A 17,991-nucleotide genomic window follows, 5' to 3' on the forward strand; every position below is an offset into this window, starting at 1 on the left:
ATTAGAAAATGGAAGCTAGTGGGTAAAATTGAATGCAGTAAATTCATACTTACCAACATTTATATTGCCCAACTTTTAACTTTTACAACTTGCACCCGGAAATGGGCACTTTTGGGCAGGTTTTGCATACACCCCACCCCTTTTGAGGTCCAGTTCATGGAGTTGTTCCATCAAAATCATGACCATCCCACAAGTGGTTTTCCCAGGTTTTCTTTTTCCTATATGCTACTTAACTTACCGTAATTTATTTTAATAAGTCCACACAGATGAGTTAAACTTAAATAACCTTTAATATGACATCTGATTGTCCAAGAGGTCACGGAGTAGTTAGATATCATATATAACGTTTGATCCCTGATCACATTTTATAGAGAAAGAGAACTTATTGGAAAATATGCACTTTCCTAGATGAAATGGAATTGTTCCATGGTTGTTTTCAGGCAGTTGAGATTACATGTAATGTTGGATGTCTGTTGGCATCATGGTGGTAATAGGGGTCTGCCCTGAAAAACTTAAAGGGTTACTCCAGTGGAATTTTTTTTTTTAATCAACTGGTGCATACTACAGAGGAAGTTATTTTCTTTTTTAATTTCTTTTCTGTCTGACCACAGTGCTCTCTGCTGACACCTCTGTCCATGTTAGAAACTGTCTAGAGTAGGAGCAAATCCCTATAGTAAACCTATTCTGCTCTGGACAGATCCTGACATGGACAGAGGTGTCAGCAGAGAGCACTGTGGTCAGACAGAAAAGAAATACAAAAAGAAAAGAACTTCCTGTGGAGCATACAACAGCTGATAAGTACTGGTAGGATTAAGATTTTTTTTAATAGAAGTAATTTACAAATCTGTTTAATTTACTGGCACCAATTGTTTTCCATTGGAGTACTCCTTTAATTCAATCTTTTTGATAACATTTCTTAGTGTTACATGTATTGTAGTCTTGTAGACTCCAATGTGACAAAACCCTCAGCTTTATCCAAGCTTTCATCTGATGGACCTCAATATGACATAGCCCATACAATGGATACAGATTATTTAACAACCAGTAAGCAGGGATAGTAGACTTAGTACACTTACCAGCATCCCTCTCAATTACCCTTCAGTGTTGTAATAATGTCATTATAATTACATTGCCTGTAGTAACATGTGCCCCGAAAGTAATAGACTTGCATTTGTTATTATTTGGAAATTTGCTCTGCATTACTTTTAGTTACACATATGGTACAGGCATACACTACATTACTGACTTTTCAGAATTCAATTTATTATGAAAAAGAATCTATTTATAAATTATAAAATGATTATGTTCATAGTTGTCCCGTTACATCTTTATCTGTGTTTTTTCCTCAATATTAACAATTAAAAGAGGATAAAGCACAAGGAAGAAATAAGGATGCACTCACCGGTCTTATGTGGGAAAGCTAGATGGAATTTATTTACAAGAAGACACAGTTACATCTTCAATGGAGGAAGGGAGAGACACAGACACCAGTAGCGTGAACAAGCAGTGCATACTGCCAAACGGACCGTCGCTTCCTTTCCAACTCCTCTGGAGCTGGTATCTGTGTCTCTCCCTTCCTCCATTGAAGATGTAACTGTGTCAGCTGGGTAAATAAATTCCACCAAGCTTTCCCAGATACGACCGGTGAGTGCATCCTTATTATTTCCTTGTGCATATTTCACTTGTTTCTTCTGGGTTCATGCACCGCCGCCTCGTGGATTACAAACGCTACCTTTTGCCATCACTGCCTATTGCCATAAATATTGCATACATTTTTTGTGCTTGAAAGTGCCGGTTTCTCTTCACTACTACAGTATAAAAGAGGATTGTGTCTTTATTATAAAGGTAATTGGATAATTTCCTGCAATTGAGAACAAGAAAGAAAGCTTAAACATTTTCGGTGAGTCACTTCACTTAATTTGGCTGCTGTGTCAACATTCGGCAGGATCGGATTATAGCTTGGCACTGATTTTCCTTGGCACTTTGGGATCTTCTTCTTTTGGCTCAGGGTAATAAGCCCACTGTGCCCTTGGATTGGGAATGCCAGCAATAGGGGCTTGGATGGTAGCACGTGGTAAGTTAAAAGCAGAAACAACCTTCAGGGCATCGTCTTTCACCAACCTGCACAGCTCCAGTAACTGTAAAAGAAAAATACAAGTATATGTGAGGCGTGATCAACAAGTAGAGACTCACAATGACTCACACGGCCACTGAAACTGCTTGTATTCTAAGTAAACATTACAGGAGGCCTGGCCTTCATACCCGGTTGTGATGTACATTCAATACTCGGCAGGTTCATTTATATCCTCTTCAGTATAAACAAAGCATTTCCAATGTAGAGCCTTAGGCTAAGTTTCCACTTGGGTTTTTTTCTGGCAGTTTTTGAGCCAAAGCCAGAAATGTATTCAAGGACTCACACTTCTCCTCCCTTATGGATCCACTTCTGACTTTGGCTCAAAAACTGCAGTGGCAATATTCCAAAAACTGCCAGAAAAAAAACCAAGTGGAAACGTAGCCTAAAGGAAGAGTGAATACAGCCTAACACACATGAGCACTGTATAGCTGTGATCAAATGCTCAACATTGACCAATGTAAAGAGTATGGGTCAGCAATAAGGAGGAACTTAGTAATACCAAAAATAGGCAAGCCAGTATTTTAATTGTGTCCCTTACCTATCTAAAGCTGGTTGGCAGTTTTGAGAGGTCAAGACTGCTTAAAGGTTCCCTTCAAAAGTAAAGAAGAAGAAAAAATAGATTCAGGCAGCATTCCTTTATTAACCCATGCAACATTTCAGCTCACACAACCCTTCTCTAGCTCCTATGGGAACTGAAATGTGGTAAAGATTGATAAAAGGATCTCTTATGGGAATTCTGCCTGGATTGCTATTTTTTTTTTTTTTGCATTACAACAGACTTCTCAAAGCCTAGTGAGGCATAAGAAGTCATAACTTCTTTTTCAGGGCAGCTGACTTTATTTTGGATCCCTTGGATTTTTTTTAAATTTTTTTACCCCAGTTCCAGCCCACAGTAAAATACTGAAAAACTCCTTTGATAGACCATCTCATTCTTATCAGTGAGGGACCGTCTTGCTTAATTTATCTGTAAGATTGCTACCTAATTATTAAAGATATTACTATTATATTATTCTAATATTTCGGTAACTCAATCCCCTGTAAGCAGATTGGCTAATTAGGGTAAAACAGAAAATTGCACAATACCTGTGTGTTAAAGAATACAATAAAGTGGAGATTTATTTCATGTATTTCTTATATAAATGAAGAGTTGTGTTTTTTATTTTCTCATATTAAGCTGTCAGAAAGATATACATTTTTACAGCATGACCTCTGTGGGTGTATTTCCTGGTGACAAATACAGTAACTTGGGCTGCAAACATCGACTGCTTACCCATGTATAAATTATTTATACCACAAAGGAACCCACCCCAGCAACTGGGTGCAGGAGAAGCTTAAGAGGAATTGTGCATTGCTACTAAAGTATACCTTATACACCACAAAAACTTCAAAAATGTAAAACATGGAAAACGGGTAACTTAAAGGTGACCACCTAATACAAAAAATATTTTGTATGTCATAGTCTACTGCCAAAGGGATTTTCACATATCCTTTTCAGAGTACGGACCCCCTGAGTAAATAGATTTTCCATACTCTTTAGCACCTTGCTAATCTTTTACACATTGTACTTCTTCATCTTCACTTACCGCCACTGTAGTATATTGTATGGTAAGATTTTAAATATGGCTGCTTTTTTTTTTTAAAATAGCACCACTCTTGTGCATGGAATATGTAGGGTATTACAGCTCTATTCACATAAAAGGGGAATGTATCACCTATACTTTTACTTAATTAGAGCCAGATACCGAAACAGGTTATTTTTTTCTAATCTGTATTTATTTTCTGATTGTAATTTTTCTTATTTCATTTTTTGTGCATTATTAAGGGGGCTGCCATCTTACCGGATATCTTTTTAATGATATGCTTTACGGCAGGACCCATGGGCATAAAAAGCAATGGACAGGACATGTCCCATTCACATCAATTGAAGATGTTACTGGTAATTCTCTGTGACCTTTTCAGAGGTCATTCTACAGGGAGGAGGAGCTTTTCCTTGTAGTAAGTATCTATTGCACTGGTGTAACCTCTCACTGTACTTCTGTCAGTTCTGAGAAGAAAGGCATTACTGGGAAATGAGCAGTACAGTGCAGCAAGTCTCAGCTTCGTTTTAGACCTAGTGGCCAGAATGGAAACTGCAAGTTTTCCGGATTATTATAAAACATAAATAGTAAAATAGAAAATTACAAAAACATCACAAAAAAATCTTTAACAATATGGTTAACATAAAAACTGGATTAAAACAATAGATCATTTTCTGAAGACACATTCCCTATACATATCTCATATAACCATTTATTAAATATAGTTAACTGCAAAAGAAAGATGAACACTTAAAGGGGTACTCCGGTGCTTAGACATCTTATCCCCTATCCAAAGGATAGGGGATAAGATGCCTGATTGCGGGAGTCCCCCCGCGGCACCCCGTTTGTAATCAGTCCCCGGAGCGTGTTCACTCCGGGACTGATTACCGGCGACTACAGGGCGGGCAGCGTGTGACATCACGCCCCCGTGTGATGTCACGCTCCGCCCTTCAATGCAAGCCTACGGGAGGGGGCGTGACAGCTATCACGCCCCCTCCCGTAGGCTTGCATTGAGGGGCGGAGCGTGACATCACACGGGGGCTGGGGCGTGATGTCACACGCCGCCCGCCCTGTAGTCGCCGGTAATCAGTCCCGGAGTGAACACGCTCTGGGGACTGATTACAAACGGGGTGCCGCGTGCAAGATCACGGGGGTCCCCAGCGGTGGGACTCCCGCGATCAGGCATCTTATCCCCTATCCTTTGGATTGGGGATAAGATGTCTAAGCACCGGAGTACCCCTTTAAATCCTTTAATGGCAAATTCAGTGTGGGGGAGCTGACCCCGAAGCGCTCAGGTAATTTCAGAGCTGTATGCACGTTAAGAAGTGGCATGTCATTTATTCACTTGGTAGACTGTCTCTTATTACTGTCTCCCATTACTTGGTAGACTGTCTCCTAAAGAAGAATATGCAGAGAAATGTATGGCCAGAGAGTGGAGCGCAATACTGCATGTTTCCCCGGCTCATAACTCATGATTGTATCGGGTCTTAGGAATAACACCAGGTGAGTTCAACAACTTTTTGCATGTCTAACTGACAAGTCCGGCACTCCCATAGAGATGTATGGAGGGGGCGTGGTGGCCCCCACATCGTGCAAGAGTCATAACGCATAATCATAATCCTAGTGGTTGGCCCCCCGCAATCTAAAACTCATACCCTATGCTTTGGATAGGGGATACTTTTTTCCCTATGATACTTCTCCTTTAATGACAGTAACGCTTTAAGGTTTAAAGTGTAACCGTGTGGTTATGGACATGAAAATTGGCAGTTTCAGCATAAAAAAAACACACAACCACGTGAACATATAACAAATTACAAAAGATTACAATAAATGTTGGTACTGCAATGACAGATTAATAATAAGGTTGAGAGGTAAGGTTAGATAATTGTTTATAAAGGACCCATCAGAGTCACTAAGATCCTGTGATATTAAGGCAAGGTTCACACTTCAAAGCTCTGGATGAAAAAATTCCGTCCAGAGCTTTCAAGTGGGGTCAGTCGGTGCTAGGACCACAAGGATGTTGTTGTCCCCATAGACGGCAATGTCTGTGGAGTGGATTCCACCTAAAGAATGGACAAGACCATTCTTGCAGCTTCGGAACTTCAGTGATGGAATATCCAAATATCTGCTGCTAAAATTCTGTATTGTTCACTCTGCAGCGGAATTCCATTGCCAGCAGTGGGACTCTGCTGCACTGATATTCCGTAGGGTGAACCTAGCCTAACTGTAGTGTTTGCAAACAAGCTCTAATATGTATCCTTAAGCCGGGTTCATATAAGGCATTTTTTTGCGCTTTCTTTTCTACAACTTTTTTTTTTTTTTTACTAATGAAAAAAAAAAGTTTCATTCACACATTGAATTGAAAGAATGCATTTTTAAAGGGGTTATCCAGGAATTTTTTTTTTTTTATATATCAACTTCTATTAAAAAATCTTTCAGTACTTATGAGCTGATTAAGTTGAGTTGTTCTTTTCTGTCTAAGTGCTCTCTGATGACACGTGTCTCGGGAACTGCCCAGTTTAGAAGCAAATCCCCATAGCAAACCTCTTCTACTCTGTGCAGTTCCCGAGACAAGCAGAGATGTCAGCAGAGAGCACTGTTGCCAGACAGAAAACAACAACTCAACTTCAGCGGCTGATAATTATTGAAAGGATTAAGATTTTTTAATAGAAGTAATTTACAAATCTGTTTAACTTTCTGGAGCCAGTTGATATATATATATATATATATATATATATATAAAAGCTTTTTCCTGGAATACCCCTTTAAGGACTTGCTGCATTTTTACAACACAGCATCTACAGTATTTCAGTCTTGATGTATGTATATTTCTATGGATCCATCATTCCACTGTCATAAAGACTTGGAAAAATCAGGTCTATTCTGGTATTCTCTCAAAGAAGGATATATTTTATTGAAATGGTACTTTATTAGGGATAGTGTAGCATCATCAATGTTTTTAAAATTAGGTTGAGGACACTGTAAAAATAAAAAATGATTCAAACGTACCTACACTCGTTCACTGCAGCTGCCATTCCAGTGACTTCTAGTCCCCGCTGGTCACTGTTCATTGCCGAGATAATCCATCTCAGAAGGACCTGCCCACTCAGCCAATCATTGACTAAGACTGAACCCCGCTGCAGTCAGTTTAACTTTTTATTTTTATACCAGCATATTAAAAATGTGTGATACTGGAATACCCCTTTGATAAAATAAATAATAAAATATAATCATTCTTTAATGGCTTTATATCCATACTCTATAAAATATATACTATAACTTCAGCTGACAGTCCAGCATGACCCTATTTTGCGTCTAAATACATGTCATCTAAGTCCATGTTTATTTTTATATGCCCATGTTGTATTAAGCCTCAGGGCTTTCCTGTGTTCTTTCAGAGGTAATGATTAACTACAATTGTCTTTTACAATAAATGTCATTTTCCATGTGTCTACAACAACACCCACTGTGACCAAGGACCAACAAGCTCTGCGACTTAACTTAGATTAGGTCACTGAGGATCAGCAAGGAACATGTTATACAATATGAAACTCTCCAACCTTATACTGATACTGAACATTATTGATGACAACCAACCTATAGGGAATGAGGTTCTATTCCCACCATAGCAAAGCCCTGTGTTGGAGGTACATGTATCTTCCGACGTACACCTGTGATGGAAGGATGCATTGTACTCCACTGCCTAGGCATACAGTGGAATAGGTCAATAATAGGCTCCTATTGTAAATAAAAAATTGTATAATGTGCAGTGTGAGTTTTTTTACTTTACACCTTTGTACGGAATAGTTCTACCCTATTCCATTAAGGAAAACAAAAAGAAATCCAATGCACATTGGCATGGTGTTTACCGAAGGGACATTCTTTTCACATTTACCAGGTAAGCGAGGGTCAATGGATACATTCATCTCATAAAAGTGGAGCAGAAACATAAAACTGTCAAAGTGAAACAGTCATGAAAAACACATCTAGCGACCTGAGAAACAGACAGCGATGTAAGTGTCAGTAATGAGTAGTCATTGACCTTTCACTAATCACACCGATACTTGATTGGACAAATGAGAAAAGTAAATTCAAAAGTCAAAATCAGCACAAGTTTGTATTAAGCTAAGAAAAAATTAGCTAAGCTAAGAAAAATGTCACAAATTTCCAGAATTAGCTGGTGTGACGACACTGGTATGTCACTAGACTGCAGAACTAAGCTATACCTTTTTCGCTTTCCTGGGTCCTCATAATACCAAGTGAAGACTTCCAGGGAACGGTGGGTTTCAGCGGTGCTGACCAGGAGCGGACACGTCAGGTGAATAGAATGAGGACTTTTTTAAGACAATGCAACGCGTTTCACCGTGCTTGCTTGGCTTCATCAGGCATGACAAGCAAGGGAAAATTCACTCTTTCCTAACCTGTATTACATCTTTAAAGGGGTACTCCCGTGGAAAACTTTTTTTTTTAAATCAACTGGTGCCAGAAAGTTAAACAGATTTGTAAATCACTTTTATTAAAATTTTTTAATCCTTCCAGTACCTTTTAGGGGCTGTATATGAAAGAGAAACCCAAAAAGAAATGCATTTCCTGTGATGTCCTGACCACAGTGCTCTCTGCTGGCCTCTGCTGTCCATTTTAGGAACTGTCCAGAGAAGAATATGTATGCTATGGGGATTTTCTCCAGTTCCTAAAGAGCACTGTGGTCAGGACGTCACAGGAAAAGCATTTCTTTTTGGATTTCTCTTTCGTATACAGCCCCTAAAAAGTACTGGAAGGATTAAGATTTTTTAATAGAAGTGATTTACAAATCTAAACTTCTCAATCCAAGGATAATGAAGAAAAACCGGCACTCACCCTTCTTCTCTTTAATTTTCTTTATTGCAAAATACTCACAAGTAAAAACGTAGATGGGGGAGAGGGATCAACGAGGGGGGGGTACACTAACAGGCGACAGACTCTGTTCCACTCGGCTGGTGAGCTTCTTCTGGCCAGAAGAAGCTCGCCAGCCGAGTGAAACAGAGTCTGTCGCCTGTTTGTGTACCCCCTTTCGTTGATCCCTCTCCCCCATCTACGTTTTTACTTGTGAGTATTTTGCAATAAAGAAAGAAAATTAAAGAGAAGAAGGGTGAGTGCCAGTTTTTCTTCGTTATCCTTGGATTGAGAAGTTTGGATTATTTGCTGCATACTATAAACCAGAGCACAACCCAGCACCTGTATTCAGTTCTCACACAAGTTGCCCATTATATCCTGCATCCGAATATAGTGCCCTAGCAGTGCCGGACATTGGCGCCTCTCCTTTTGCATGATTTACAAATCTGTTTAACTTTCTGGCACCAGTTGATTTAAAAAAAAAAAAGTATTCAACGGGAGTACCCCTTTAACAATAATTGTAAAAAATATACACATCAATGTATAGATAAACAAAAGGAAACACTGAATTCCTAAATCAGTGTTTCCCAACCCAGTCCTCAAGGCACACCAACAGTCCAGGATTTAAATTTTTCCCTGTTTTATTCCAATGGAGTAACTGAAAAAACCCGGAATGTTGGTGTGCCTTGAGGACTGGGTTGGGAAACACTGTCCTAAATAATATATATGATCTAGATATAAATACATCTAAATACATCCCAGAGGGAACCTCATTACAATAGAATTTTTGGATTTAGAAATTAGTAAAAGTACAGACAATCAGATCATCACCCGCACATATTTCAAGTAGATGTCAATAGTTTCTTAAGCTTCGATAGTGCACATTATCCGAACCGGTTAAAAAATGTGCCCTATAGGCAGTATGTCCGTATGAGGAAAAATTGTACTGAGGATACAAATTTTTAAATACAGTCAGCATTACTCCAAAAATGCTTCAAGGATAAAGTATATCCCAAAAAATTATTATGTACAACCTATAATAAGGTAAAAACAAAAAAACTATCTGATTTCCTAGTAACCAAAAATAAAACAAAAAATATAGGCATAAAAGAGGACATTTTAGCCCCTTAAGGACGCAGACAATTTTATTTTAACTTTTTCGTTTTTTTCCTCCTCGCCTTCAAAAAATCATAACTCTTATATTTTCATCCACAGACTAGTATGAGGGCTTGTTTTTTGCGCGACCAGTTGTCCATTGTAATGCCATCACTCACTTAACCATATAATGTATGGCGCAACCAAAAAAATACTATTTGTGTTGGGAAATTAAAAAGAAAACAACAATTTTGCTAATTTTGGAAGGTAAAAATGACATGTGTTATTTATTCTTCGGGTCAATATGATTAAAATGATACCCATGATAACATACTTTTCTATTACTGTTGCACTTTAAAAAAATCACAAACTTTTTAACCAAATTAGTGCGTTTAAAATCCCCCTATTTTGAAGACCTAACTTTTTCATTTTTCCGTATAAGCGGCGGTATGAGGGCTCATTTTTTGTGCCGTGATCTGTACTTTTTATTGATACCATATTTGCTTATATAAAACTTTTAATACATTTTTTAATTAATTTTTGGGGGAATAAAATGTAATAAAAAAGCAGCTATTTTGGACTTTATTTTTTTACGTTCACGCCGTTCACCGTACAGTATCATTAACATTTTATTTTAATAGTTCAGATATTTACGCACGCAGCGATACCAAATATGTATATAAAATATTATTTTAACACTTTTTGGGGGGTGAAATAGGGAAAAGGGGACAATCTACGTTTTTATTGGGGCAGGGGGTTTTTCACATTTTTTTACTTTATTTTCTTTACTTTTATTATTACACTTTAATAGTCCCCATAGGGGACTATTTATAGCAATCATTCGATTGCTAATCCTGTTCAGTGCTATGTATAGGACATAGCACTGATCAGGCTTATCGGTCATCTTCTGTTCTGGTCTGCGGGAAGGCAGATCAGAGCAGAAGACTCCCGGAAGGCAGCGGAGGCAGGTGAGGGGACCTCCGGCTGCCGTGCTGGATGATCGGATCACCGCGGCAGCGCTGCGGGCGATCCGATCATCCATTTAAGTGACCGCGATGCTGCAGATGCTGTGATCTGTATTGATCACGGCATCTGAGGGGTTAATGGCGGACATCAACGGGATCGCGGGTGTCCGCCATTACCAGCGGGTCCCTGGCTGCGATCAACAGCCAGGACCTGCTGCGCATGATAAGGGGTTAATAATAGTGCAACTGAAATCAAAAAAATTCTGGAGAAAAATTGGTTTATTGTACTCGCTGATCCTATATTGAAACAGTTAGATCCTAGGTCTCCTAATGTCACATTCAGACGCGCAAAAAATTTGAAAAATGTATTGGCCCCTAGCAGACTTAAAAATAATAATTTTGTAGAAAATAAGGATGAGATAGTGGAAAGAGGATGCATTCCTTGCAATAAAAGTCGTTGCCTTTGTTGCAACATAATTCAGAACATTAGGATTGAGAGTTTTGTGTCTTTCCAAACAAAAAAAAATTTCCAATAAAAGATCGGGTCGATTGCGGCACACAGTTTGCCATCTATTTACTGGCTTGTAGCTGCAATTTGCAATATGTGGGTTGCACCATACAGACGGTGCGATCCCAATCTAAACATAGATTCAATATAAAAAAATCAGTTTTTATTACACAGTATTTCACAGCATTTCTCTACTGTTCATAAGGGAGTTCATTACATTTAAAGGGGTACACCGCCCCTAGACATCTTATCCCCTATCCAAAGGGCCGTGACGTAACGATGCTCTGGCCCCTGTATTGCCCAACGGTTAATTAACAGAGAGTCCTTTTGGAGCCATAAATTAGCTACGTTGTCCCCCCACGGATTAAATGAAACGATTGAGAATGCACATTAAAATACAATCCTGATGCTCTGTTTTCATTGAGCGTTTTTTCTATTTTTTTATATTCCTTACTTTAGGTTTTTATATATTTACATTTACTTTGTACGCATTTTTGCAATTTTGTTTATATAATTTTTTAATAATATGCAACAGCTAAATTTTGGTACGAACATTTTTTTATACAATTTTTTGTATACAGTTGCACCTGGACGAGCCACTGCTGAAAGCATCAAGTCCAGGTCCTACTTGCAATTCAGGGACACAAGTATTAGCTGCATGTATGTGCACCCTTATAACTGAGGGGGCAGGGGCAACACATCAAGCCAGATATAGCAAAATCATGAATGAATTCCTCCAGCAAAATAAAAACTGCTGCTAGGAACTGGCTCAATCAGATTACACTGCAGGGATCAACCTGCCAGACATAACCGCAGATAAATTCTACGTAGCATCCAGCAGATCCACCGTAGATCACAGCCACCAATGAAGCACTGCTTACTAGAACTATATATATTTTGTCACCTAAAAATCCAGCATTATTGTATTATACTGTAGGCACAACACATTTTCATGTCATCTTTCAGTCTCTATAGCCTATGACTTTGCTGAGTTGTTTTCGTCACAATAGTAAAACAGAGTTGATCAGAGCAGCTCTAGCAGGATGTTGGAGACAAAATGGATCCTAACAAGACTAAATGAACAAACTGGCAAGAACCATCACCTATTATTAAAAAGTAGTCAGAACATACTTGGGCTTCTGCCTAGTACCAGCACAGGCATGAGTTTCCCTTTAAGGATGATCCATAACAATGGATGATCCATAACTTCTGCAGCTTGTTCTAATAAAGGATACAACAGTTTCTTAACAGCTAAAATATTAGATCTTTGCTGAAAACGTATTGATGTTAAGTATAAAGCTTTAAAATTCTTTCATAAACATCCAGAGTAGAAGTCCTTTCATCTGGCCAAACCCTCAAACATGATTGCATAAGAAAGACAAAAAAAGGAGATGTTATAAATTGTAACAATTCTGCAATTCTTTCATGATGTAAGGGAAAAATTCTACAAAGAATTGTTCAAAAAAACAAATACCAAATAAAAATGTATTCTTCAGATTACTGGTCAAATACACTACTGTTTTAAAATGGAACATTACAATGGTTCAATAAGTGGACACCATGGGCCTCATTTATTAAAACCTGTGCACAGAAAAACTGACCAGTTGCCCGTAACAACCAATCAGATCGCTTCTTTCATGTTCAAAAAGCCCTCTGAAAACTGAAAGATGCAATCTGATTGGTTGCTATGGGCAACTGCAACATTTTTCCTCTGCCCATGTTTTGATAAATCAAAAGCTAAACTTTTCACAACTGTCACAGAGACATGTGGAAACGTTTGATTGGTCAGGATCTTAGTGATTTTATGTAAAGGTTGGAGTTTATTTGTGTTGCTATAGAGGCTATAAAGACTTCAAAAGCATGGGGCCAAAGATCTTTTGCATGCCATCAGCATACCTCCAAAGTGTCCTTCTTTTGGGAGGTACAGTCACTACTTTTGACCCAAGTCCCTCTGTCATCTTTGTTCCTGAATGTCCCTCTTTTTCACCTGGGAAATAGAATACCAGTAATAAACTTTCTACATTGCTCTAAAAACTGTTTGGCTCCTAACTGTAAATTTGCCCCCCAACTTGTATATAATGCCATCATTTACTGTCATTTGGTTCTTAAAATTGCTCTATTCCGATACATTCTGTGATAATATTTAAAATAAAAAGTATTAAGGCACATAAAAATGGCATTTACAAATGAAACTTTAATACAATGTACAAGGTGTCCCTCTTTGGCTATCCAGAAAGTTGGGAGGTATGCATCAGGTCCTCATTGCAGTATGGGCCATATGGAGAACAAAGAGAAAGAGAATGCCTATGAGGGACGTCTGAGACACTGGATTTAACCCTATATAGTTTGCAGAGTACCGTCGCTGTAGAACTGACTGATATCTACCCAGGAGTGGGATTTGACTGTTTTATTCCAATTCTCCCAAAAGGGAAGTTATATTAACAGCAAGAACAAATTCAATTGCATCTGTGTCTTAGGACATGCATACAATTGAAACTTAAAGGGTTATCTGGGGACCAAAAAAGAAAACAAAAAGTACTAAACATGGTGTGTACTAAACAATGTACGTACATGGCCACCCCTGACTTGTTTCTAGCACTATTTACTGTTCCCCGATGCACCTTCCTCCTCTACCCACTGCTCCATTTTTTCTCTGCTCCTTCCTCCTGCACACCTTATTAAAACTACATTTCCCAGCAGTCCTCACTGCAGAGAGTGTTAAAGGGTACCTCTCATAAAAAAATTTTTTATATATTATAGATTAATGTACGCAGAATAACTTTACAATTGCATGTTATTAAAAAATATGCTTCTTTCTATTTAATTTTCCACTTTGAAGAAATGACCACTAGGGGTCTCCCTACCAATCCTGGCAGCAAGCATTTCAGACTCATGCTGGAGTCCTAAACACTAGGAGCTGCCAGTCTGCTTTGTTCACAAAGGAGAACACTCAGAGCTGCCAGCCTGCTTTGTTCACAGCCTGTTTGGCTGTGAACAAAGCAGGCTGGCAGCTCTGAGTGTTTAGGACTCCAGCATGAGTCAGAAATGCTTGCTGACAGGACTGATCGGGAAAAATACAATAGAAAGAAGCATATTTTTCATTAACATGCTATTGGAAAGTTATTCAACATTCATTAATCTAAAATATATCAAAAGTTTATTTGATGAGAGGTACCCTTTAAAGAGGGGGTGTGGTTTGCCAGTATAATGACAGAAGGTGGTGTGGCCTGACGAGCTATGATAGCAAGGGGTGGTAGGGTGATGTTAGACAGGGCGCATAGATGTTGGTATGATGTCAAGAAGGGGTGTGGCTTATAAGGTAAGGATGCTAAAAGCAAGGACTAAGTGTGACATGACACATAAAAATGGGGTGGGGGTGTTGCACAGTATATAAATTTCAGGTCTTTGGGGCACACAGAATATAGAAATTAGGGGGACAAGGAGCACATTGTATAAAATCAGGGGCAGGGGCACAATAAACCATTTCAGAGAGCACAAGGTGTATTATAGTTTATTTTATTATAAATTATTTCAGGGGGGACGGTATGCATTATAATTTAGTTTGGTGGGCACAGTGAATTATAATTCTATTTTGGGGCACTGTATTTATCATAATTCATTTTAGGTGGCATGGTGTGTATTATAATACATTTTAAGGAGCATACTATTTATCATGATTCATTTTAAGGTGCATGGTGTATTTTATGATTTGTTTCAGGAGGTAAGGTGTATTTTAATTAATTCAGGTGGCACTGTGTTTATTATAATTTATTTCAGTATGTGTTAAAAAAAAATTCTAGGGGTATAGTGTGCATCATTTTTTAGGGGCACTCTGTGTATTATAATAAATGATGCAGTGCTGGGGTCCCAGGTTCAAATCCCACCAAGGACAACATCTCGAAAGGGTTCATATGTTGTCTCCATGAGTAGGTTTCCTCCAGGTACTCCGGATTCCTCCCACTCTCCAAAACATACTGATAGGGGAATTTAGATTGTGAGCCCCAAAGGGAACAGGCACTGATTTCAGTGATGTAAAAAGCAGTGCGGAATATGTTGGTGCTATAAAAATAAAGAATAAATATTATCATTACAGTGTTTATTAACATAAATATCAGGGGGCAAAGGGTGTAATATAATTCATTTTATTATAAATGATTTCAGGAGGAACAGTATGTATTCTAATTTACTTTAGTGGTCTCTTTGTGTATTCTAATTCAGTTCAGGGGGCATAGTATGTATTACAATTGATTTCTAGGGGTATAGTGTGCATCACAATTAATTTCAGGGGGCACTGTGTATTATAATTCATTTCAAGGGGCACTGTGTAAATCATAACTAACTTCAGGGGGCACAGTGTGTATAATAATTTATAACAGGGGGAATGGTATGTATTATAGTTATTTTCAGGGGGCACTGTGTGTATAATTAATTTCAAGGGGCACAATGTCTTTTCACCCCTTAATGACTCAGCCCATTTTGGCCCATTTTTACGTTTTCATTTTTTCCTCCTCGCCTTCTAAAAATCATAACTCTTTTATATTTTCATCCACAGACTAGTATGAGGGCTTGTTTTTTGCGCGACCAGTTGTCCTTTGTAATGACATCACTCATTATATCATAAAATGTATGGCGCAACCAAAAAACACTATTTTTGTGGGGAAATTAAAACGAAAAACGCAATTTTGCTAATTTTGGAAGGTTTTGTTTTCACGCCGTACAATTTCTGGTAAAAATGACATGTGTTCTTTATTCTGAGGGTCAATACGATTAAAATGATACCCATTATTATATACTTTTATATTATTGTTGCGCTTAAAAAAAATCACAAACTTTTTAACCAAATTAGTACGTTTATAATCCCTTTATTTTGATGACCTATAACTTTTTTATTTTTCCGTATAAGCGGCGGTATGGGGGCTCATTTTTTGCGCCATGATCTGTACTTTTTTTTGATACCACATTTGCATATAAAAAACTTTTAATAAATTTTTTATAATTTTTTTTTTAATAAAATGTATTAAAAAAGTAGGAATTTTGGACTTTTTAAATTTTTTTTCGTTCACGCCGTTCACCGTACGGGATCATTAACATTTTATTTTAATAGTTCGGACATTTACGCACGCGGCGATACCAAATATGTCTATAAAAAATGTTTTTTACGCTTTTTGGGGGTAAAATAGGAAAAAACGGACGTTTTACTTTTTTATTGGGGGAGGGGATTTTTCACTTTTTTTTTACTTTTACTTTTACATTTTTTTACATTTTTTTTTACACTTGAATAGTCCCCATAGGGGACTATTCATAGCAATACCATGATTGCTAATACTGATCTGTTCTATGTGTAGGACATAGAACAGATCAGTATTATCGGTCATCTTCTGCTCTGGTCTGCTCAATCACAGACCAGAGCAGGAGACGCCGGGAGCCGCACGGAGAAAGGAGAGGGGACCTCCGTGCGGCGTTATGAATGATCGGATCCCCGCAGCAGCGCTGCGGGCGATCCGATCGTTCATTTTAATCGCGAACTGCCGCAGATGCCGGGATCTGTATTGATCCCGGCACCTGAGGGGTTAATGGCGGACGCCCGCGAGATCGCGGGCGTCGGCCATTGCCGGCGGGTCCCTGGCTGCGATCAGCAGCCGGGATCAGCCGCGCATGACACGGGCATCGCTCCGATGCCCGCGGTTATGCTTAGGACGTAAATGTACGTCCTGGTGCGTTAAGTACCACCTCACCAGGACGTACATTTACGTTCTGCGTCCTTAAGGGGTTAAAATTAATTTCACATGTTGTGTGTGAATCATAATTTCGGGGGCACAGGATGTATTATAATTAATTTCAGGGGGTACAATGTGTATTATATGGGATCCTAGGTTCAAATCCCACCCAGGACAACATCTGAAGAGGTATTTGTATGTTCTCCCCATGTTTGCATAGGTTTCTCCGGATTCCTCCCACACGCCAAAACATACTGATAGATTTAGTACTTTTAGGACTATTGAAGGAGGATACATGACAAAAAGTGTTAAACTGTGTAAATGACAATTATTTTAGCACCATACAAACAACAAATGTAGGTGATACAGAGAGAGAAGGGGGAAAAAGTAAAAACAATGAATACTAATTTTATTGACAATATAAAATGAAATGCATATATTGAATTTTTATAACAAATTTTATATGGACATAACAGTTGGGTGCCGGATGTTAAAGGAAATCTGTCACCAGTGTCACCTGCACTAACCTGTCGATACCTAGAGATAGTGTAGGTGACACTGATGACAACAGTACTCACCATGTCCCGTTCCGTGGCGGGGATCTTCGGTAATCTCCTCCGTTAGCTCTGCTCTGGGCACCGGCTTGGGGCATGGGCGGAGCTTACTGACATCACCGCTGCTATTCTCTTACAGCGGGACCCAGCAGGGAGCAGCAGCGGTGACGTCCCTAAGCTTTGCCCATGCCCCAAACCGCTGCTGCTCTCTGTTTGGTCTCGCTGTGAGAGAACAGCAGCAGTGATGTCAGTAAGCTCCGCCCGTGCCCCAAAATGGGTGCCCGGAGCGGAGCTAATGGAGGAGATTACCAATGATCCCCGCCACAGAAACGTTTTTTCTTTTTTTGCTGTTTTTTTCGATGAAAAAAACAACATTGCGGTCTATGGGGATTTACATGCGGATTCCGCATGAAGAAAGAACATGTTCAGTCTTCATGCAGAACGGAATCAATTTAAATCAACGGGGTTTGGCACTGCTGAATGAATTAGAGAGCAATAAGCAAGTGAAATTACTTGTGGAAATTCCTCTCCAATTCCTCAGTGTGAACATACCCAAAAGGTGTTTGTGT

The 17,991-nt window shown here is 38.8% G+C and overlaps 1 protein-coding gene across 7 annotated transcripts in view; it reads right to left on the reverse strand.

Moving 5' to 3' along the window:
* Nucleotides 1-279: 279 nt before the first annotated feature.
* Nucleotides 280-17,991, reverse strand: part of ACOXL (acyl-CoA oxidase like) — a 555,195-nt gene continuing 537,483 nt past the window's right edge. For all 7 annotated transcript variants that reach the window (XM_056567227.1, XM_056567224.1, XM_056567226.1 and 4 more), the window contains one exon: nucleotides 280-2,138. In XM_056567227.1, the coding sequence (XP_056423202.1) occupies nucleotides 1,953-2,138 (186 nt within the window). In that variant the 3' untranslated portion in view covers nucleotides 280-1,952. The remainder of the gene's footprint in view (nucleotides 2,139-17,991) is intronic.

Source organism: Hyla sarda, chromosome 3, assembly GCF_029499605.1.
Source record: "Hyla sarda isolate aHylSar1 chromosome 3, aHylSar1.hap1, whole genome shotgun sequence".
Classification (NCBI taxonomy): domain Eukaryota; kingdom Metazoa; phylum Chordata; class Amphibia; order Anura; family Hylidae; genus Hyla; species Hyla sarda.